Genomic DNA, 23,477 nt, shown 5'->3' on the forward strand with positions numbered 1-23,477 from the left:
GCTGGCAACGAGAAGCTCTCCTCACCATGGGGATGCTTTCGCTCAATTCGTCGTGGTCCCCACCGACTGAAGGTTGACACTTTCACTATTCCAGTACTTCGTTCAGACTTTTACCAAACACAGTTACTCTGGCATGGCACAGTCAATTCTGGCTCCTTGTGTGCAGACATTCAGCACATCAGGCAGCAATTTAACTACCAGTCAAACCACTATACCAATCATTATGGGGATACTTTGCAGTGGTTTACCTCTAGACTGCACATTGCGAGCATGATGCCAGAAGATGCACCACACAGTTCCAGTGTCGCTTGCAACAATGAGAGTATACTGAAACTGACGAAACGCGAACTCAAGGCTGCCGTGGTGGTTGGCAACCCACGTTTGGATCAACAACAAGACCAGTGGTGACATTCATACTTTTATTGGCGCCAAAAAAAAAAAAAAAGTTTCTTTCGGGTCTAAATCTTGAGTTCACATAGATCAAAGAGGCACACACAAGTGACCTATTCAAACTTTACACAAGGGAAAGAAAAAAACAGAGGCAAGAGGACCAGATGTCAGTTTCCCGAAGGCAGAAATACTTTGCACTGGTTCTTTGGGCCACTTTTCTCTTTTCCCAAGCGTTGGATGAGACACAGACCGCGCTGCGTGCTTGGCTTGTGCTCAGGCCGCCTTCACACGACACACCAGCCTTCACCATTTCTGGAACCAAACCAGACCCAAGTCCAAGAAGGAATGTTTTTTATCTTTTGCTTACAGTTTGTTCCGCTGCCTCCAAAAAATAAATCTTGCTCCATAGGCTGATGCCCACGCCAAGCCATTTTAACATAGGAACTACAATCACAGGATACAGAGAAGGTAATAAGGGGGGGGGGGGGTGTCGGGGCTAGGGGAAGTAAAACAATACAAAAATCCTTAAATTACAGCACAAAAACATGCTTACCACTGGCAGAAAAAAAGGAAATAAAACAAAACAGACAAGGCCCTTAGCAGAGTGGCCAGTGAGCAAAAAGGACACATGCGGGGAAAAAAAACAGCATCAAACCAGCGCACAAGTAAACACCTCATAAACCACCCAAACCCTAATATCTCAGGAGTGCACACAATGATGTGCACATGGCTTTTTCAGAAACAAGTATAGGAAAAAAAAAAATAAAAATGCAGGAGTCGGGCCGGCAGTGAATGTCAATCATTGTGGTGTAAGCTAAGTTCATTTCTCTCTCTCTCTCATTGCTTATGGTAACGAGCGAGCCAGCTGCAAGCGCACAAGTGAGCCTACGCCTCAGACTGTGGCGAGAGCAGAGGCACGGGGATGTCCACTAAAGATGCACAAACAAGGCAGCGTGGGTCAACTCTCGCACCAACACAGCAAAACCGAGTGAACTGCAGCCCCCACCTTTTTTTTTGGAGGGGGGAGGGGGCTCCACTTTCACTGAACAAACAACAAAGTGGCGATGGTGCTCCAAGCACTCTCGCCAAAAGAACTAGAGGTGGTGGTGGCCAAAGATAATAGTTCACAATCATGCCTGCAGAGGAGCTGCACGTGTGCCACTCTCAGATTCGAAAACCAGCACAACGGAAGGTGGTTCATATAAGCAGGGCAAGGGGGGAAGGGGAGGCAGAACTAAACGGACAAACAACGGAGGAAGCGCCCAACCGGGAACAAACGAGTCCAAGCGGTGACGACTGCAGTGGCGCACGGAGAGGGGGGCAACAGTCTCCTTGCATCGTTGCGTGCACTGGCACTGCCCTACTCCTGCTCGTCACCAAGGTCGTGCTTCACCTTGGAGAAGTCAAAGTCCTCGCCCGTGCCACGGCGGAAGATGTCCAGCACATCCAGGCAGGTCGTCTCAAAGTGGGTCGTCGCATCGTACGACTGGGAGATGAAAATCTGGAAAGGCAGCGAAGAGCACGCACCGCTCTGCAGGCAACCCTGGGACTCACCAGTCACACACCTACTTACAACAACATACAAGTCACATTACATTGTGGTGCGGTCACGTGATGTGACAGACCAATATGTTTCACCATTTCAGCTTGCTTCGAGATATTCAATTCCAAAATTAAAATGACAAACCTTTGTTTCATCTGCATTACAGTGCGACCTTGCAACAACAAAATTGGCACCACAACGAAGTAATTCTGACTCCACTCAGAAAAAAGTAATACAGTAGACGCTCGTTAATTCGAATTCAAAGGGGACCAGAATATTGTTCAAATTAAGAGAAATTCAAATTATCTAATGGGTGCTAGAATGAGCGGTTATAGTGCCCCGTTGCGCGGGCAGAACCCGTAGCAGTCACATCTAGACTCGTTATCGCGAGCTAGGCGCTACTTTACGTTTGTGGCAGGCACATTGAGAATGTGCGCGAGCTAGGCGCTACTTTACGTTTGTGGCAGGCACATTCTGAGAATGTGCCTCCGGTCCTAATGGTAAATGAAATAAATTGATCGGCCAGTTATGTGCCAGAAACAAGTACTGGAATGCATTCGTGTGAGCAGAGAGCTTTAGAGCAGGAATATATGACACTATTTATGCTCCAAAACATATTTATTTTTGAAGAAGGGTTGTCAAAATTAAAAGCAATTAAAAACTCAATAAAGGCCCCAAAATTAATGTAGATATGGGTGCCATGCTTGAACCTACTCATGTCCCACGCCACAAACATGCGCAGATCGGTTCCGGCACACATGTGGGTGTGCACGCTTTGGTAGTGTGCTGTCCGAGCTTTAGTGACTGTAGTCGTCGGGTGTACTGTTTTCCGAGACGCCCTTGTCCGAGATATCTTTCCACACAAACATGCCTTCACTACCATCGAGCACGTTCAATATCTCGCATTTGTTGAAATCACAACCGGCGAGCTCCCCGGGAATGCTGGCAAAGCGTCTGCAATCCAACTGTACAGCATGGCTGGAAAGTATGCGCTCTGTCCTGTTGGTTTCTTCCTCGTCCCTTGTCTTTTTGGCGCGGTTTCAAGATGCACTCTACTAATGGCTGGAAAGGCCTGTCCGTGTCCAGCGGCAGTAACTGCAGGTTCTCCTCTGCCTCATCCACACCATGTAGCAGTGTTTGATGGGGTACTGGTGCTTTTGGCAGCTACAATAACTTTCCTTTTAAAAGAGCCGAGTACTGCATTCATTCGCTGTCCTCCTTGCACAGAAGCATAATGGTGACGGCGCTCAATAGCAGCAAAACTGGAACTGCAGATTCTGGCCACCCCGCCGCGGTGGCTCAGTGGTTAGGGCGCTCGACTACCGATCCGGAGTTCCCGGGTTCGAACCCGACAGCGGCGGCTGCGTTTTTATGGAGGAAAAACGCTAAGGCGCCTGTGTGCTGTGCGATGTCAGTGCACTGCACGTTAAAGATCCCCAGGTGGTCGAAATTATTCCGGAGCCCTCCACTACGGCACCTATTCTTCCTTTCTTCTTTCACTCCCTCCCTTATCCCTTCCCTTACAGCGCAGTTCAGGTGTCCAAAGATATACGAGACAGATACTGCACCATTTCCTTTCCCCAAAAAACCAATTATTATTATTATTATTCTGGCCAAAATCTGTTTGGGTCCGCATGTAACAAATAAGAGGTGAAAATTTGACATACTAAGGTATAAAAAAAAAAACCAGGTTCTTTACACTATTTCCAAAGGATGGCAATAAACAGAAGATCCAGACTTCACTGAAACGGGGTTTCGCATAGCGCAATGTTCAAAGCTACAACCAGCGCCAGTGCTTGCTGGAGCTGCCATTCCAACATACCCTCTTTTTGCTCACCTCTGGCAGCCACACTCGGCCAAGTTGGTGTGGCAAGATAAGAGAATTAACCGAGGGGTCTCACCTGGCTCTCAGCACCCAGATCCACCGGCCTGTACACGTCACTGACACTGCAGAACCTGCAAAGGGGAGGTTGCCATTTAGCCAAGCCAGCGCACTGGGCCCAGAGTGATGATGAGGAATTTCAAGGGCATCTATGGCCAAAGAGCTCCGTGGCACAAGGTATTTTCGATTGCTCAAGGTGGCGTCAAAGACCCATTTCCCAAGGATTTCAGCCCTGAAAAGCCGAGCACCAAGCCAGGGGAAAGCTTGTACCCATTGTATCACCGGTGGGTACCTGGCGGCACTGGGGATAGAACCATGCACCTCCCACATGCGGGCAGATGCTCAATTAACTAGGCCACTGCCACGGTGTGGGCCCAGTATGTCTACCAAACATTTCCAAACCATAGCACTACTGCAGGTTTCCCCAATGCTTTATTGACTATTCCCTGACCAAGGCACAGTGGTGAGCTCCTGAAACAAGCAAGCACCATAAGTACAGTTTCTGCTGGTTCACACGAGTTTAATAGGGGATATGCAAAACTCCGCAAGGGGGATATGCGAAATTCCGCAAGTGCGCTCTCCCACATACTCGCCGCGGTGGCTTAGTGGTTAGGGCGCTTGGCTACTGACCTGGAGTACTGACCATGGCCCCTGCATTTCCATGGAGGCCAAACGCTAAGGTGCCCTGTATCAGTGCAGGTTAAAGCTCCCCAGGTGGTCCAAATTTTTCCAGAGCCCTCCACTACAGCACCTCTTTCTTCCTTTCTTCTCTTGGTCCCTCCTTGATCCCTTCCCTTACCAGACAGTTCAGGTGTCCACCCATATGTGAGACAGATACTGCTCCATTTCCTTTCCCCAAAAACCAATTTTCATTTTTTTTTTCCCATTTTTTCTCCCACATAACAATGTTGCCGAAGACAAGATTGTGGAGTTCTGTATAAAAGAACTGTGAAAGCTGCAGAAGTGCAAAGGGTGTGGATGGAATGTACGAAGCATATTTTGGAAGAACAAAAAACAAAAAAGCAGTCCTTGCTTTTGCTTCAGCTCGAAACGCAAGGTCTACAAATAAACAAAAATGCAGTCCTTGCTGTTGTTTATTCTCGAAACGCATGGTCTTGGGCAACGTCGTCAAGTGAAGAAGCGCACACTTGTGGAATTTTGCATATTCCCTATTGCAACAAAAGCTGGCAAAGCCTTACTCTCCGCATGCATTGCAGCAGCCCTCCTTCCTTTGTTGCTGCTCAGTGAGAGCTGCCCACGGATAGCCACTTGCAACAGGCCTCATTCATGTTGCAGATTCGGCAAGTTTTGGATTTGTCCAGTGGCTACTAAATCTAAGATAATATATGACAAGAAAGCCATCGCTAATTGAAAACTTGTACATACTGAACCACAGTAAAAGCTCGTTAATTAAACATCAAGAAAGCGGAAGAAATGTGTGAATTATCCAAAAAATTTCAAATTATCGAATGACTTTGAAAGAACTGCCAAAAATTGCTGTACATTTATTTGCTGAAAGACTGGGCAATGACTGCCCAATTGTAAGATGAGAACCGCACGGCACTGACTGTTTTTCATATTTCCATCCGTGCTTTATTGTGTGCGTATTGTCGGCAGCAACGAAGTAGAACTGCTCCAAAACCATAAGGGTATCCCGTATCCTTCACGGTGCAATGTGGTAGACCTCCATCATAACAGCACATGAAATGTGAATAGTTCCAGTGCACTGAAAGAACAGAACAACGTGCACGCAAGGAAAGAAAACAGTGCCGAAGCGCACAAAAAAAAAAAAACGGGCGCGGGAGGTGGGGCTGTAGATATAAACACCGGTGCTGCCCCAATAAAATAAGCCTCCAAAACAGTGGTTAGCTGGGGGTTATGTTGGCTAGCTGATGCTGCCTGGTCGAGCCGCTGTCGCAGCAGGCTGACGAAAAGCTCAGAAAAGCAAAATAAATACTAAACAGTTTAAAACTAAAGTGTTCTCGGATGTGAGGCCCACCTGTTCGTCATCATGCCTGCCGACGCACGCACGTCACAAGCGCAAGCGACTGTGCAGTGTAGTGCTACAGTCAAAGCTCGATATATCGAGCACGGATATATCGAATTATTCCGTATATCGAACACTTTCTATATCATGTGGAAAATCGCATGCATTTCTAATTTTTTATTTCGAACGGGGCCGGATGTAAAATTGGATATATCGAACTCCGCCGCCCCAGACCAAGTGCGCTGTGCTGACAGGAGGCGAGCTTTCCCGCAACACCCTCGATGATGGTGGCGCGATGGGCGTTCCCGACTGCTGCATACGATAGCTGCCCACATCAATTGCGCCATTTGAACGTAGCGGCGTACGCACACGGCGGCTTCGCGTGGCTTGGCCAGCTTGGCTAGTTTGACAACGTCAACGACACATGCGTCTCGGTGCCGCCGCTTGTGCTACGCCAGTCGTTATCGTGTGTGGCTTAGGCCTGTCTTGGCGTGGTTGGTGTGATGATGGCTGCAAACGCGAAGAAGCGGATGTCCCTGACATTTGCTCCGAAATTGGAAGCAATACAGCGCATTGAAAATGGCGAAAAAAAGCCAAGCATTGCCGAAGCTTTCAACACACCAAGGAGCACTTTGAGCACTCTGCTTAAAAACAAGAGTGACATCAAGGCCAAGGCAGAAAAAACCACCACTAAGGCGTGCGGCAGGTGCGCAAAGCTGCCTTTGAAGACGTTGAGAAGGCGCTTTACAAATGGTTTATCGACATAAGGGCCCAGAATATTCCTTTATCGGGGCCAATGCTACAACAGAAGGCCAAGATCTCTGCGTTCCTTCTCGGCGCCGAGAACTTCAATGCCAGCAGCGGTTGGCTGCAATGTTTGAAGGCCCGCTTTAACATTGTTGGTAAGACAGTCTCGGGGGAAAGTGAGGACGCCAATGAAGGCGAGATCAAGAAGTGGCTTGAACAAGAGTTGCCTCAGCTTCTCACCAAGTATGAGCCCAATCAGATATTTAATGCTGACGAAACGGGCCTGTTCTGGCAAATGCTTCCACGACAAAGGCTCGACACCCGCGGAGACAAGTGCCCCGGCAGCAAGAAAGGCAAGGCTCGTATCACAGTTCTGTTGGCTGCCAATATGGACGGAAGCACGAAGCTGCGGCCACTTGTCATAGGCAAGTTCCAAACCTCGAGGTGCATGTGCAACTGCCCCAGCGTTCAGGTTACATATGCCTGGAACAAGAAATCGTGGATGACTCGGGATACATTCCAAAAATGGTTGAAGGCATGGGACTCTGAGCTGGCGCTTCAAGGCCGGACGGTTTGCCTCATCGTTGACAATTGCACAGCACACCACACCGATGTCCAGCTGAGCAATATTGAAATTATTTTTTTGCCGCCAAACACGACGTTGAAGCTGCAGCCATTGGACCAGGGCATTATTCGCGCTTTCAAGTCCATTTATAAGCGTCGGCTCATCGACATTTAGCTGACAAAAGCTGCAGATGGGCCAAGAGCTAAAGATTGACCTTTTGGGTGCCATTCAAATGCTGAAAGCCTCGTGGGACAGCGTCAAGCAGTCGACAATAGTTCACTGCTTTCGGCATGCGGGTTTCGTGAGCCGCATTGAAGAAGCTTCCGAGGAAGCAACCAAAGATTTGGTGTTGGACGGCACAGAGAAATAATGCCAGCTCGAAGAAACCTGGAGCCAGTTGGAGCGCTTTGCCGGTGCAGAGCCGCACAGCGTATGTATTGACAACTTCGTTGGCGGTGACGACAGCACCGGAACAGTGGCGGAGTGGAGATCGACTAGGCATGCACACTAGTAGCACAGAGCGATAGGCACAGGTGTTCCCCCACTGCACTGCGCAGCGCCATGCCTTTCCTCAAAATCCAGCTTTCAATTCAGTTTTCTTTCATCTTTCCCTCCCTCCTTTATCTCTTCCTTTACTGCGCAGTTCAGGTGTCCACCTAGATATGTGAAACTGTTACTGTGCCATTTCCTTTCCTCAAAAATCAAACAAAATAAGTGAGCCGACAGCGTTCATAGGCACTGACAACTTTGCAAGGCCGTTCATTTCCATGAAAGCAAAAGGCGCACAACCGGCTACGTGGGTCAGTGGAAACCTCAATCTCGCTGTCATGTACGTGGCGTTAGTCTCCAACTGCAAAAGCCTGCTTTGATTACGTTCCGCACATTGGATAGGCAGCGCGCCCTCCATGCCATCCTGGGAGGTGGCATGCAGTTAATGGTCGATGAAATGAAATCAAGAGTTGGACGAAAACTCGTCTGGTCAGGACAAATCATAAAACTTGACACTAAGACGCTGACCACAACAAAGAAAAGAACGCACAAAAGATGTTTCGGCTCCCATGCGAGAGCCTTGATCACAGTAAAACCCAAGAAGTGGGTGCACGAGGCTATGTATGCTTGAAAAGGGAGCGCAGAGAGCGCGCGTGAACAGTTGTCAGATTGCCGCAGTTTCGGTTCAAGGTGTGACAGGTCGTTTGTATAATCAAAGATTCCAGGTGAAGGCGAGGGAATTTCCTCTTTTCTGCCGCAAGAACTTGTGCCTTGCCCCAGTCGATAATGCGCTGTTTCGATATGCAGTGTTCGGCGATAGCACTGGAATCCACTTTCCTGTTTTTAACGACGTTTTTGTGATCTTTTAGGCACCTTTCGAAGTTACCAGTTTCGCCAATGTAGTTAATGGTTGATCGCAAGAGATTGATCACCAAATGAACGCTGCGGCCTAGCTATTGCTGCAGTGCCGCATGTCAGCCACAACGCTGTCAGCGCTAATGCATTCAGGCCACATCTTTCTCTCACCACCGCCACATGTATCAAAGCACGAATGAGGCGTTCTGCATATCCAGGGAGCCAGTTATGTGCCCTTCCTTTGCTCAAAGCCATCGCCGCCTAGACATTGCGAACGACAACGATCAAAGTGAACGCCGACATCTTCCGCTTTGTATACCCTGGGTTAGCTGAGCTAATCCACATTTTTTTTTTTTGCCGCCTTCGACGACTGCGGCGGCGGCATGGTGGGAGCGCAGCTCACTCGTGATTGGGACCCTCAAAGCGCCTTTCGAGTTTCCCGTGTTTGAAATGTGAGGCTGCGATTGGACGAAGGATGTGCTCCTCGAGAATGCGGGGGATTGCGCGGCCGCTATTGGCTGCTGCGCACTGACGCGGCGGTCCCCTCCGGCGGCGGACAGCGCATCGTCCGCCCCGGCTCTTTCCTTTTTTCGTTGTTATCGTCATCGTCGCCGTCTTTACGATCTCTCGCCGTGCCGTCCGAACAGTTCCTGCAAATTGTTGACTGTTGCGCGGTCAGTCACAATGCATCCAACAAAGCTAAAGACGGTACACGCGTTCAGTGCGCAGAAGAGTGCTATGAAGTTTGTCGTTCAGCAAAGCGTGCCGCCAACAAGGACTGTCGATGCTTCCAGCCATGTAACTTTTGCTGCATCGCTTCCAGCATGCCTTGTGTACCGAGCGCATCAGCCTCGGCGATTGCGGCCTCCAGCTCATGTCTCGCATATGCCCCGAAGCGTGACAACGCGTCGCCCGCCGTTCACTTGGTAATGCATTTCCTGACATGTGAGAAGATAGATTCTGGCTGTTGCTCGAGAACCGCTTATCGTATTTCCAAGAGTTTCTTTTATTTCGTACCTGAATAAATTTCTGAGGGCAAGACACGCCTGCTTTTTTCAAGTTATTGTTTCTGAAGTTTGTCATCAGCAATTAAAATTTGCCTAATGAAGGTCTAATCACCGACACTAAGCTCAGTGCTCTGCTAAACGTTTCCAGCAGGGAAATTCAGAAAAAGGGCTCTTTCTTGCCCTGGGATACCTATCCGGGAATGACCATAATGAATTTCACAGTGCCAACGCTATTTCCAAATTCCCAGGCCTGGAATAAGTGACCTATGTGAACCACTTTGATATACTCCTGTAACTTTAGAACCGGTGCCCACAGCTCCATGAAACTTGGTACCGTATTTACTCGCGTAATCCTCGCACTTTTTTCCCTGAAAATCAACGCGAAGTTTGGGGGTGCGATAATTATGCGAGGAAAATTGTCAAGCAAATGTTTCGGTAGTGTTAAATGCAAAGATGAATGGGTGCAAGATCAGGATTGTCAGGTCCGCAATTGTGAATATAACGAAAACATTACTTTCAAGCGTAACTTACCTTCGTTATGAAAGTACAGAACGTAAGCTCAAGCTGCTAAAGCACTTTATTTACCGCGCGCAACCTCCCCGTCACTACTCGCATTGTGTACGTCCTGCAGGCAATTCTACTCTTTATCAGAGTCCGTGTCAACACTGGAATCGATGGTTTCTTCATCTTCCGATGCTTCTTCGTCGTCCCACACCAGGTGGTCTTCGGTCACATCCAGGGCGTTCGAAATTCCTGTTTTCTTGAAGCTTCTGGCCACCATGTTTACACCAATCATCCCCCATGCCTCTGATACCCAGCTGCACAGCAGCTCCACTAACGGTCTTTTGATCTTGCCGCCCGGCGTCAGAGCATGTTCACCTTCGGCCATGCATTCTGCGTACAGCCTCCGGACGTTATCTTTAAATGGCTTGTTCAAAGATTCGTCAAGAGGCTGTAGCATTGATGTGAGGCCGCCGGGTATAACAGCGAGGCCCGTGCGCAGTTCCTTGAACTTCGCCCGAACCGACTCTTGAAGATGGCCCCGAAAGCTATCAAGGACGAGGAGCGACGGAAAAAGAAGCGTTCCCGGTCGCCGCCCCCACACAGTCTTCACCCAGTCCACCATAAGGTCCGCGGACATCCACCCCTTTTCTTGGACGCGCACATGTATACCAGGGGGGAGCTTTCCTTTCGGGAAGGTCTTCCGCTTGAAAATGACGTACGGTGGGAGCTTCGCCCGTCCGCCGTCACGCCTAGCATGACCGTGCACCTCTGTTTTTCGGCACCTGTAGTCCTGACGTGCACAGTCCGAGCGCCTGTCTGTTCGACTGTCCTGCTGCTGGGCATGTCGAAATTCAGCGGAGTTTGGTCCGCGTTCCCTATCTGGGAGAGCAAGAAGTTTTTCTCCTGCCAGATCCTGGTAACGAATCGATGGAAGTCCACTATTTTCTTTTCATAGGCTGCGGGCAGGCGCTAGCGAAGCATCGTTCGCCTCCTGAGCGAGAGTCCATTGCGCCGCATAAATCGTGTGGCCCACCCGTCACTAGCGCAGAAGTCTTGCACCGGGATGCCCTCCTTTCTTGCGATTACGAGCGCCTGGTTCCGTATCAAATCAATCGACACAGCACACCCATCCGCTCGTCGAGCCTTGATATATTCCAGTAAAGAGGATTCGACGGCAGGAAATTTCCAGTCTTCGGTCCACGGAAGGCCCGGCGCGTCTTACCAGTCGTCTTGAGTTCGTCGTGCTGCCGTCTCCAATACCGGACGCAAAACTCGTTGACGCCGAAGTGTCCGCTGGCAGCGCGGTTGCCATGTTCCAACGCATACTCAATAGCTTTTAGCTTAAAAGCAGCTGTGTAGCTTGCGTAGCGTCCCATGGCGAAGCGGCGCAAAGAGCACGGTGCAACACGCAAACAAGGCAAACGAGACACCGGAGAGCTGGAGACACCTTCGCAAAATGGCGCAGCGTTGGTGAGTGGATGAGCGGTAGCGGCGGTGGCAGCGGATGATAGCACAGTACCGCCGCCTAGTAGCACGCGCGCCCAACCATGGCAGTTAGTTGTGGCCGCAGTCAATAGATGGCGATCGCTACGACAAGCAGACGGCTCGTGGCATTAATTTTGGGAGTGCGATGATTATGCGGGAAAAAAAATTTTTCCAATTTTTGATAGCCAATGTGGGGGGTGCGAGCATTACACGAGTAAATACGGTAGTTCTTCAAATGGTTGTGCTGTGAGCCTACCCTGGAAATTTCATTCAGATATCTCAAGAAACAAAAACGGTGCTCAAGGGTAGCTAGCCTCCCCCAAAAGAAAATTCGGAAGAACTGGCAGGTATGAATATCGTATTTACAAGATTGTAAGTCGACCGTTTTTTTTTTAAATTTAAAATTCCGAAGTGGGGGGGGGGGGGGGGGTCGACTTACAATCGAAATGAAACCTTGAACTGCCAATAAAAAAGCAAGAAAAACGGCCTATCACGGATGCTACTGCGAGGTTACAAGTTTTTGTTTGCTCTACGTCTCCAGGCGTAGCATTCAGGTATTCCGCGGGTTTTTTGGTAAGGATTTCCCATTTTTTACATTCACTGCACACACCATTACCCGCCGCGGTGGTTCAGTGGTTAGGGCACTCTGCTACTGATCAGGATAACCGGGTTAGAACCCGGCGACGGTGGCGGCAGCGTTTCGATGTAGGCGAAACGCAAAGGCGCCTGTGTGCTGTGGGATGTCAGTACAGCACGTTAAAGATCCCCAGGTGGTCGAAATTATTATTCGGAGTCCTCCACTATGGCACCTCTTTCTTCCTTTCATTCCCACCTTTATCCCTTCCCTTACGGCTGGGTTTCCCCAGAGATTTGAGATAGATACTGCACCGTTTCCTTTCCCCAAAAACCAATTTCATTTCATTTCACTCACGGGAGTATCAACAGTTAAGGAAGGACCGCTGTTCCAATCTCGGAGTCTGCGCCAGCGCCCGGGAGTGTCGCTAACTGATGGAAGAGCTGCTATTTCAGTTGGTTGTGCAATACGGCGGCTAGATGATTATACGCGTAGCGGCGGTGCTTCTGGGGAATGCCGATGTTTGCTGGAAGAGCAGACGCCCCGACACCGGTAGCGGCGGTGCTTCTGGGGAATGCCGATGTTTGCTGGAAGAGCAGACGCCCCGACACCGATCACTTTTTGTTTGGTGTGCTTGGAGCTGTTATATTTGACTCGACTGCCGGCCGCGTGCTTTGCCATGAGCTCTCCAGGTTCGAAAAGCATTCGGCGCTCATTCAATGCAGCATTCAAGTGGGAGGCCATCACTTACGCCAAAGAAACCAAGAACTGCGCGGCGGGCCGCAAGTTTGACGTTTTTGAATAGTTGGTGCGGGGAGTGGCGGAAGCAGCGAGACAGAATTTTCGACTGCGCGACTCCAAGCGAAGAGGTTTCCGCGGGCCGAAGTCGGGACGCTTTCTGGAGCTGGAGGGAAAGCTTGCAGCGCATGTCACCGAAATACGTGATCGCTCCCTTCCAGTGACATGCGAAATGATCACGCAACAAGCCTGGGTCTTTGCTGCGGAAGCTGGGATACCGCGAACAGACTTCAAACGTAGCTGGGCTTGGGCTTCGAAATTTATGAAGAGGGCTGGCTTCTCTCTTCGTCAGTACTAGTGTATGCCAGAAGCTGCCCACTGCTTACGGGCAGAAAGTTCTCGCCTTCCATAGGCACTACCTCAAGCTCCGCGACTCGCGGCGATACCTGCTCAGCCAAACCAACAATTCGGACCAGACTCCCGTCTACTTCGACATGACGAGCAACAGAACAGTGAGTGTGAGGGGAGCTCGCGAGGTTAAGCTTCTCACGACAGGAAATGAGAAACTTCAGTTCACTGTTATGCTATCATGCTTGGCACATGGCACAAAGCTCCGACCGTACATCGTCTTCAAAAGAAAAACTATGCCACTGGAAATGTTCCCGAAAGGTGTGATGAATGAAAAAGGCTTTATGAAGAACGACTAAGTTATTGATTGGTACCGTTGGGTGTGGCTTTTGAGGCCAGGGGTATCCCTCAAAGATTGTAATCCGAACCTCCCCGTGCTGAACTCATTTCGGGGCCACCTCATTGCGAAAGTGAAGGCAGAGCTACGAACAGAACATACAGATATGCTGGTGATTCCTGGCAGTCTGACGGGGCAGCTGCAACCGCTAGACGTTGGCATTAAAAAGCCATTCAAGGACTTGCTCTGGCGTGAGTAACGAGTGGCTGGCGGCAAAAGGGCAGGAACTTACGCCAACAGGGGCGTGAAAAGAGCCTCCCTGGCGGCTGTGTGATTTCCGCTTTGGTGGCCGTAACCCGCGATGTCGTGATGCGGTGATTTAGGAAGTGCAGGCTTTCCATGGAGGATGATGTGCTGTGGGACCGCAGCGGCGGCGACGACGACAGCAGTACCACGGAAGATGGCTGAACTGAGGGTGGATAGCCCATCTATGCAATAAATTTGTTTTTGAGCGTGTCCACGGTTTTTTTTTTTCTTCAGACATGCGATTTGAGGGTCGACTTACAATCGTGTAAATGTGGTATTTTCAAAGCTGGAAATGTCGCACACCATGCTGCAATAGGCCCTCCCGACTCAGTTGCCGACCGCAACATTTGGAGAATTCACGGCAGACACACCGGGTGAGGACAGAGTCCATGTTCCTCCAGGGCCACAGCCATGCACGCTGAGCAGCTGACATGTGGAAAGGAGTGAGCACCCCCGACACCTGCCCCAGGGATTTATGATGGGAGGTGGGTAACAGAAATCTGGCAAGAGTGGCAGGGGTGCAGGTGCTAGAGGACGAAAGGAGAGTTGGCCCCACGCGACACTGCATTGGGAGCAGCACTAGCCTGGAGTTGAGTGAGCCAAGCTGTCAACATCCCCGACTCCAGACAAATTCCCAGCTGGTGGACGGACAGACTGGTGCATGCACACAACAGGGAAGGAATCGCTCACTTCTGGGTGATGGGTCCGAGCAGGTCAAGGCCAGGCTTGATCTCGGCCTCGGGGTTGTCTGTCTCGACGGTGGTGCTCACCATGGCAATGAACCAGCCCTTGGCCGCCACCTGGTGCGTGTGCGACACCAGCGACACGTAGATGTCTGCGGAGAGAAAGAGGACAGTGGACACCACATTTTCACAAGGATGCTTAACAGAGCACTGTGTGGGCCCACCCCAAAGTGTAAGCAGTGGCTTGGCCTCAGGTGTACCGCAGCAAGGCAAAAGGTGAGCCTGCAGCATTACCACTGACCAACGTCTGGGGGCAGGCCCAAACTGCACCTCACAAACCACAGCATTCGAGAGATGCAACAGCCTACTCCGATCAGTTCCCACAAAGACATCAAAGCAGCAATGCGAAATGCTCCCGTCAGCTGCATTGCTTGGCTGTTAAGGGGAGCTGCTGAAACAGGCTATCAGGGCAATGACGCCCCCACAAATTTGGTGCAGTTTGTGGGGATACATACACCTGGCAATATGAATTCCCTGTCCCGCAGTAAAAGCTTCGCAAAATTGATGGGCAATGTTATGAGTGTGCCATTCGGGAGGTTTGCGGAGGAGGGGCACACACACAACACTACCACTGCCTTTCGCGCCACCACAGTGACAGCACCACCAGGAGAGCTTCCCTCTTTGAAATGGAGACCTCCTCCCACGGCCCAAAATGAGCACATTTCTCCCAACACTATCTAATTTCCGGCGGTAGCTGTTAAAGGGGCCCTGAATTCCAAGGAGAGCACATCAACTCGCTCAATCACTGCATTGTGTTGTCACAGCAATGGCCTCGCGAAATTATCAGGCAATGATATGCGTGCATCGCTTGGGAGGAACAATACATTCTTACATGGAGAAGAGAACCCACAATTGCGCGCGAAAGTTGGCAAGCCCTTCCCCGAGACTTTTTCATGCTCGCAGCCTCTCCTTTGTCACATGCTCCTGCGTATACCAGTTCAGAGATTGCTATTAGTTAGATTCTTTCAGAATTCAGGCAGCTACCATGGCCGCGTAACTCCGGCGGGTCAGGAAGCTCCGCCCCTAGTGGTGGGCCCCTGCGGAGCAGCACTGACCTTTCAGTATGGGATGAGAGGAGAAAGGCCAAATTTTTACTACAGGTAACCCAGCTTCTACCAAGACACATTACAAAACAATTCTTGTTGGAGGATAATATGAAGTGGAGTCCTTTAACATACCAGGCATGCTGCAGCCCCTTTCAGAGCCCATTTCACGCGCACGGATAAGATGAATGCCAACAGGACCGCTGCTGTCACCGACTCGCCTGGCCATCATGCATGAAGGAATGCCATGGGCTGCGAGCCACCTAAGGTAAGCTAAATGCTCTCTCTCCCCCTCCCCTTTGCATACCCTGCCCCTTGTCCGTCGTTTTGAAGCCCGCATGTGCGAAAAACACTGATTTGTTACGATGCCTTTGTTGGGTTGCCCGTAATTTGATCGACAGCAATAACCATTCCTTCGAGTAGAAAACTATCAGCTATGGTAATGACTCATCACACCGTGGGATGGGGCGGGCCAAAACTTTGCTAGGGCTGGCATGCAGGTGCTAGAAGGCTAATTCTTGTGAAGTATGCTCAACGACCCGCAGTAGTCGCCTTCCACTTCCACTACAGCATGAAAACTTCCTGTCCCCGCTCTCTGGTGGTGCTAAAGAACTAATGCAATGATGCCTGGTGGCTTTTTTTGTCACCTTAGTTTGCAAACATCCATGCAACAGCGCTCCTAAGATATATTTTTAGAGCGAAATGCTCGCAATTCCTGAATGCGCCAGTGAAGCAATCGCGTAATGGAGTCGACATGGTTCTGCTAGCACTAATTGTTCTGAGACCAGTCGAAGTCTCTTAATGCGCTTTTCATTTGATGCCTTCAAAGGATCTCCGTCTTTTATTTAGTCCTCCTTGGGACACGCTACTGCAGCCGTGACTGCTCCGAGGCTTGCTTTCTGAAAGCAGTTCCCTGTGGTCTTCGTAGGTGTTGCATTCCAAGATGCGGAGAGTCCTTCTAGGGCTTGAAAGAAAAGTCTAGGTTAGTAGAGCAGTGTAGCTGCTGGTCTAGATAGGTCTCTAATGAGCTGCCGGCTACAAGCGGAGTTTACATTGCCTATAACGCCCTGGTGAAGCGGCTGGATCAGTGATGTGCAATTAGGCATTGGAATAGCTTTGCGTGAGGTAGCTCTAAATCTTCAATGCGGTGTACGGAACAGCTGTCCATGGCGACAAACTCATCGAATGCCTGCAGCCAACTCTCTTGGTTCCATGCATACTCTATTTCGAGTTGGCACAGACCCCTGAAGAACTGCAGCTTCTTGCTGTACCCAATCAAAAGCAGCACACATTTGTCATTGCTACTCGTGTGAATACAAAGCAAGATTTATGAGCAGTTTGCTGTGATTGCCGTCATTGTACCGATCACCATTTAACACCAGTGTGTGATTTGGCAGCATCTGGCAGAACAACACCATTTGTCGATGCTGTATAGATCTGCTGGATCACAGCAATCCAGGATCTTTGGCACTTCTATCTTGACCCAAACAGCGGAATCTTGTCGTATCAGCCGATGTCACTTCATCGCTTATGGTTTTGCCGACACTAGTGTGACCGGCCTTGAACTGGCGCAGCCACCTGCTGCTGGCCTGAAAATCGTAGTGGCCGATCGTGCACGCAACGTTCACCTTCTGCTGCAGTAATGCATCACAGAGGGGGACGTTTTGTGCCCAGATTGACAAAAACCATGTGAATACAGCCTTATCCGCATCCTTGTATGTGGGAGCCTTCAACCTTTTTCGCCATGTGCTTGTCCGCTTCTTTAAGGGCACAGGGTAAGCCCTATACTTCCCATGCATTTTAGGCCATGTTGAGGTACATGTTTCTCACTAACTAATAACAGTAGCCTAATAATACATATATCATTGTTTGCCAAATTTTGTGCTCTTTTTACTGAACTAGAATATTTGAAATGTGTTGAAAATTCGATTTTTAATAAAATTTTTTCCGGTAGTACACAAATCTGGCCTTTCTTTGCGCATTTCAAAATTCATAACAGAATAACTGCTCAGTGAAATTGCTTAATTCTAGTTCAGTAGTTGGCAACACTTATGTAGATGATTGCAAAAAAAAAATCAGCCATCTGTCTTGAAAGGCATTGGAAATAATGGTACCTTTGTAAGAAAAAACACTGTTTTGAGATAATAGAGCGTAAAGAGAAAAAAGATGTGAAAAACCATTTTTTATTCGTAGAAACGCCTCCATAGTAATTGGTTTAATAGCCCCCTGCTTCGTAGTCACTGTCGCCGTCATTTTTTCGCTTTTCGGCTTGTCGTTTTGACTGTCGGGCCTTTTTTGTAAGCTGTCGTGTTGCTCGGTCCGCAAAGTACATGCGCTTATAGTCAGCTTCCCTCAGCCACTTGATGGTGTTGCTCCCTGGGTTCAATCCACACGCCTTCAAAACGTTGGCCCGTGCGATGCTACCATCATTAAATGAAAGAACAGCATCCAGTGTTGCCATCCGTAGGGTCCGAAGCCTAACAAACACATTCTTTGGCGCGCGTTCCCAAACAACATGGTTGAACGACTCATTTGCATTTTGAGTTCGCCCATGCAGGCACTTCTCTAGGAGCTCAGCCTTCGATAGCTCCCTATAAATGGGTTTGATAGCCTCCAAGACAGATGCAGGCAAACTCTCCTTGTGGAAAAATCGCTTGCCCTCTGACTGACTTCTGTTGAAGGCACACCACGTATCAGGTCCCTTTGGGCAAAGTCCATAGCATGGGTCATCGTCTGTGGCCGATAAGTGGAAGAAGGTTGCCCAAACGGCCTTTCGCATTTCATCCAGGTTTCCCACATTTCTTCTGATGGCCAAACCATAGTACGTCTGGAGCTTGTCTATTACTGCATCAGTCAGTCGGCCTCGGCCCGAGAGGCTCTTTCCATCAGAGAGTTTTCCTGCTTTGTTTCTTTTTTTTTAGCCTTCGTAACCTTGTGCCCATCCTTTTTTGCACGTGCCCTATGCACTCAACCTTGGATATTTCAATGGAATCACCATATGGCATTTGTGCCTTCACAGCCATAAAAGCCTTGCTGTCACCATCTTCAAGGTATTTGACGTATCGAACGCCGTGAAGCTCCTCACTCCTGCCGAAAATTTTCAGTGCTCCTGCGACTTCCATTCCACCGCTGGTGCCTTGGTAGTTGCTTTGGCACACCTCTCTATGAAGGGGGTCACTGTTTGTACCCTTGATGCTGCACTTTGGACAACGTTTAGACAAAACCTCCACATCCAGCACTTTCCCAGTCTACACTGGTCGCAGAGACTATGCCGTTATTGGAAGTATGGCCTCGCTTCTGCCAGCTTCCATCAAGAGCAACTGCGATGTCTTTATCCCCCTCATTCAGCTGCACAGCTTCGTCAGCTGCCCTTTTCATCGACTCCTGAGCAGCAGCTTCGATGTGGCCTAGAAGCTCTTGATTGTATTTCGCAAACTTTGTCGGCGGCTTAGGAAGGTTTAGCATAGCACAGAGTATATTTCCTGCAGCCATTCCCTTACCAATGGACCTCAAGGCATACACTAACCTGAGGTTGGCTTCATAGAGGCCAGAAGTAGTTTTCTTCGACGTCTCAAATCGTTGTGCGGCACTACACACTTCACAGTTCGAACTATAAGCGCTTGCAACACCTACCCGTTTTGTCACAATTTCGATGAGCTCAACACTTCCACCGCACTCTCTGCACACACAATTCTGTGTAATTGCGGCACAAATGCCGTCCATGTCCATTAAGGCATATTGGCTGCTGCTCTGTAGCACATCCTCTTCCTGGAAGCACAGAGAAAATCTTGAAAGCTTCGATGTCGAGGAGCTGGCGCGTTCGGCGTTCGGGATCTCATTCGGTCGTGGACATCCTTTTGCTTTTTCACGATGAGCGTAGTGGTTGCCGTGAAATTCACGCCTGACGAAGGCCTTCTTTGCCCTGGGCATCTCAACTTATCAGCAGCAACCAACACCGGCACAATTTACAATACTGATCGAAAGGGATAGCACTCGGACGCAGCTGCATGAAGGTTGCAGAAACGTGGAAAAAACGTGCAAAGCGTCTCAGGATTGTCTTGGCTAAAAAAGAGAAGCTGTACAATAGTTGCCAGGCAATTTTTTATATGTAGCTGATTTTAGACAAGTTTTGAAATCAGGTGGTGGACTTTTTGGTTGAAAAATTGACGTTAATCCTGAAAGGGGGCGTGGCCGCTCACTACTTGGTTTCGGAAAAAGCGTTTTTCAGCCGTAAATATGGCTTTCTGAGGAAAGTGCGATCATGGAACATGTGTAGAAAGAATTGAACTTCTAAAATTCCAAAAGAAAAAAAAACGACTTTTTTTAAATTTTACCTTACCCTGTGCCCTTAAAGAGTTCAGGACAGACTCCTCTGCAGTCAATATTGTGGAGACAGCGCTCTGAGGTACCCACCGCTAACCGAGCGGTGACATCCTTCTTTTCGCTGTTCACAATGACTTGCAGCACACTCCCCTTTGAGGGCTAGAAACTTGCGTTCGCCACTTGCGCAGTCGGAGACATCAGGCAGGTGGGCACACAAAGACACAGTGACAGGCACACCTTGTTTTACACTCTGCTGACGCACGTGCCCTTCAATGGACTTATTCGAGATGAGGTTTGCGAAAGTCTCCTGTACTACCCTAGATGGAGTGGCAGGCGGCATGCTTATCACCATTACCACTTTTCTGCTTGCCCTGCGCACTCTTGACTCTATCAGCTTCGCTACCACAACTGCGTCATGCACATTTACAGGCACACGTTTGATGTGCGCTCCATTCTTCACTCCGAATTTGCGGTATGCTTTCCCCAAATTCTGTTTAAGCCATTAACCCTGGTGAATGAAACCACTTCCCGTGCATCCATTCACACGTGCCACTCGATCCTACTCCCAGGCTCACCTGAGCAGCGGTTGACCTGCTTCTGGGGGATGATAATCTGGCAGGAGAGCGAGTCCCTGGTGTTGGGGATGGCATGGTTCAGCAGGCAGATGCACCGCACCACCTGGCCAACCTGCGCAGCAGCACAACACAGCCATCAGACACCACCACCTCCCAAGCAAGCTCACTAAGTGATGTACAATGCCTGCTAGCACCGGTGGTAAGGAAAGTGCAGCTGAGGCAATCCAAGTTCTGACTTGCACATCTCAGTGCCACTTGTATGCTAGGCTTCCACCCAAGAGTATGGAAGGTGTCGCAAGCCTACCAGTCTCGTTTCATTTTGTGGTGTGAGCAATTTCCCTGCTTCTGCACAGCTAAAACACACCAGCACAGTTGCATTCAACTGCTGCGCCTTCACCAAGACTGCCACGTGTGTCCATGCCACTGACACCACGACAGCAGAGATGACAGGGCTAAGGAATACATGCAGCTCATGCTAAGCCTTATAAAATTGAATTTTACGCAGGCAACGAAAGCTTTAAATTTGCTCACTACTGAGTTGCAAGCGATGTACCGTCACATCAAAGGCTAAAGGGATCAACAATTAACCAAAGCATGCTATGAGATTAGGTTAGAAATTATTATTACTCCTTGCTTCGCATTGGCAGACTTGACAATTCTAATAGCGATGAAATAAGGGCATCAAATTCAATTTCCTGCTGAAAATCGCACAAAAACAACCCTTCATATTTCCAACCCAATGTTTAAGTAGCTGTGCTGTTATATCGGGTCTAATGTCCAGAAACCCCACATGGGCCAGGAGGAGCATTGTACTGGAGGACTCCAGACTAATTTAGACCAAGGGGGCTTCCCTGAAGTGCATAGGAAATATTTGCCGAGATTAAAGCAAATGAGCGATGCCTATTCCATCACTCATTGTCCCACCATAAGAATTTCTGAGCTAGCTTCATTAACACCATCAGCAATTAAAAATGACGTTCCTCCCATCTCCCTAAACACATTCCGGCAAGTCGATAAAAACAAAGAAAACAGGTTGGAATTATGTCATGCATAGACACCCAGTTTGTACTTGGCAACCTGTCAGTGCAAGTGCATTATCGACCTGGTTCTAAAGGCAAGAGAGCACAGTGATGAACAATGACCTGTACAGAAAACTGCTGCTGAACAGTGGCGATGGCACTGACAACTTGTTGGCGGGCTCACTGGACTTGCTCGGCGCACACGCATTGTTCCCCCTCCCTTCAATCTGGGCCCCACCCTGTAGCCGCGCAGACATTTGTGCCCCCCAAATGGAAGTGTAGCCGCATGCTTATACTGAACAACAGCGTCGCGTTTCCTGCCACTCACCATCACATCATCACAGTAACGTCAACATTTTATAAAAAATAGTTCCACAAACTGTCACTACGCAGTGATAAATCAGACCGCGAATTTTGAAAATCACCGTTTTTAAAATGGATCACCGGCTCCGTTTTAGGCGCTCATACGTTGTGTCAAAAGCATTCGTCCTAGCACCAAATACATTTACTGGGAATCTTCACATCTGTTTCATAGTCTTTTTAACACATGCTGACATCGCACAGCATACAGGCCTCCATCGAAATGAGGCTGCAGCGCCAGGGTCGAACCCACAACCTTGTGACCAGCAGCAGAACACCCCACGGTGGCACGTTTAGAGTACAGTATGTATATACTTGAGTAGTGAACCCACTTGGATAATGAACCAGCCACCCCCCTCTCCCCAACTTTTGCCCTCCGCAATTTACTTTAGCCTTTAGCTTTTTGTAGCGGGTTCCTCAGTTCTTGCGCCGTCCACAGCGCAGACCTTGGAAGCGCGCCATGACGCTGCCCGCCGGTAACATCACCACTTGTTTATCTTTTGAGGAGAGCTCCTGCCAAAGGGGTGGGGGGGCAGCACAGTTCGCGCTCGGCAAACTTGGCAGAGCACCACGACGTTGTGTGCTCTAAGCTACGGCTTAAACATTCGCATTACACACTCCACACACGTAACCATCCGGTGTGTTTTTTTAACCTCTCATCAGGGCCGGTATTCAGCATGTCCGCATTATCTCACCGCAATTGGCCAGCCCCGTCGGCTACCACAAAATTGTGGGATCGCGTTAAAGGAAACGATGCTAAATACTAGCGGCACAAACGCGTGTGACCGCGTGCATTTATTATGATGGATGGATGGACGGAGGTATGATATGAAATTTCGACCCTTCCAAAAAATGTGTTGAAACTTTGTCCTGTGCAAGCTTTGGCCACCCATTCCTGCAAACTTCTTAATCTCATCCGCACACCTAACTTTCTGCCGGCCCCTGCTACGCTTCCATTCTCTTGGAATCCAGTCCGTTACTCTTAGTTTGTGGTTCCTTACTTGCCGGCGCGCAATCACCATGGAACCCAATCAATTTCCAGCACCAAAGCACAAATGAGGTCTATCCACTAATTGAAAAATTCTCGTTTTTAAAAAAAATGCTCATCATTTCCAACTGTAAGCCAAACAACAGGCTCTGTGCCAAAGCAGCACTTGTGTGTGGCATCATAGCTTCTGTAAGGTTACACCTTGCTATGACACAAGGCGCATGATCCTGGCCTCTTCTAGAGCAACCAGTATGAAGACGCCTGGTGCAATATTCACTATTTTGTGCATAAATTGAGTTTTGTCGCTACCTGGCTTTTCTAAACTGACTTCCAACACAACGGAACCATTCTGGAACAGGGCACCCTGAACACCAAGACTTTGGTTATGTCAAAAAGGATTTCGGTCTTTAAAATTTAGCTATTGGTCCCTCTGATGATTTTTGGCACTTCGCATCTGTGGGAACCAGATGCAGGCCCACGGGGCAAAGTGCAGTGTCAACGTACCTTCTCCACCCGGTCTGGCACGTAGGAGGGGTCGCAGTAGACCTGCTTGCAGCGTGCCATCTCATTGCCCGACCGCACGCCCACCACTCGGCCATTCTCCATGACAATCTCATCGATGGGCTTGTCCAGCATGTACGTGCCGCCGTAGATGGCACTCAGCCTGCA

At 49.3% G+C, this 23,477-nt stretch overlaps 1 protein-coding gene across 1 annotated transcript in view; it reads right to left on the bottom strand.

The window, feature by feature from the left end:
- Nucleotides 1-405: 405 nt before the first annotated feature.
- Nucleotides 406-23,477, bottom strand: part of Gdi (GDP dissociation inhibitor) — a 33,186-nt gene continuing 10,114 nt past the window's right edge. The window contains exons 3-7 of the mRNA XM_077640121.1: nt 23,313-23,472; nt 20,442-20,553; nt 14,448-14,592; nt 3,835-3,889; nt 406-1,891 (exon numbers count right to left, since the gene is read on the bottom strand). Coding sequence (XP_077496247.1) covers nt 1,751-1,891; nt 3,835-3,889; nt 14,448-14,592; nt 20,442-20,553; nt 23,313-23,472 — 613 coding nt within the window. The 3' untranslated portion in view covers nt 406-1,750. The remainder of the gene's footprint in view (nt 1,892-3,834; nt 3,890-14,447; nt 14,593-20,441; nt 20,554-23,312; nt 23,473-23,477) is intronic.

This window comes from Amblyomma americanum, chromosome 10 (genome assembly GCF_052857255.1).
Source record: "Amblyomma americanum isolate KBUSLIRL-KWMA chromosome 10, ASM5285725v1, whole genome shotgun sequence".
Classification (NCBI taxonomy): domain Eukaryota; kingdom Metazoa; phylum Arthropoda; class Arachnida; order Ixodida; family Ixodidae; genus Amblyomma; species Amblyomma americanum.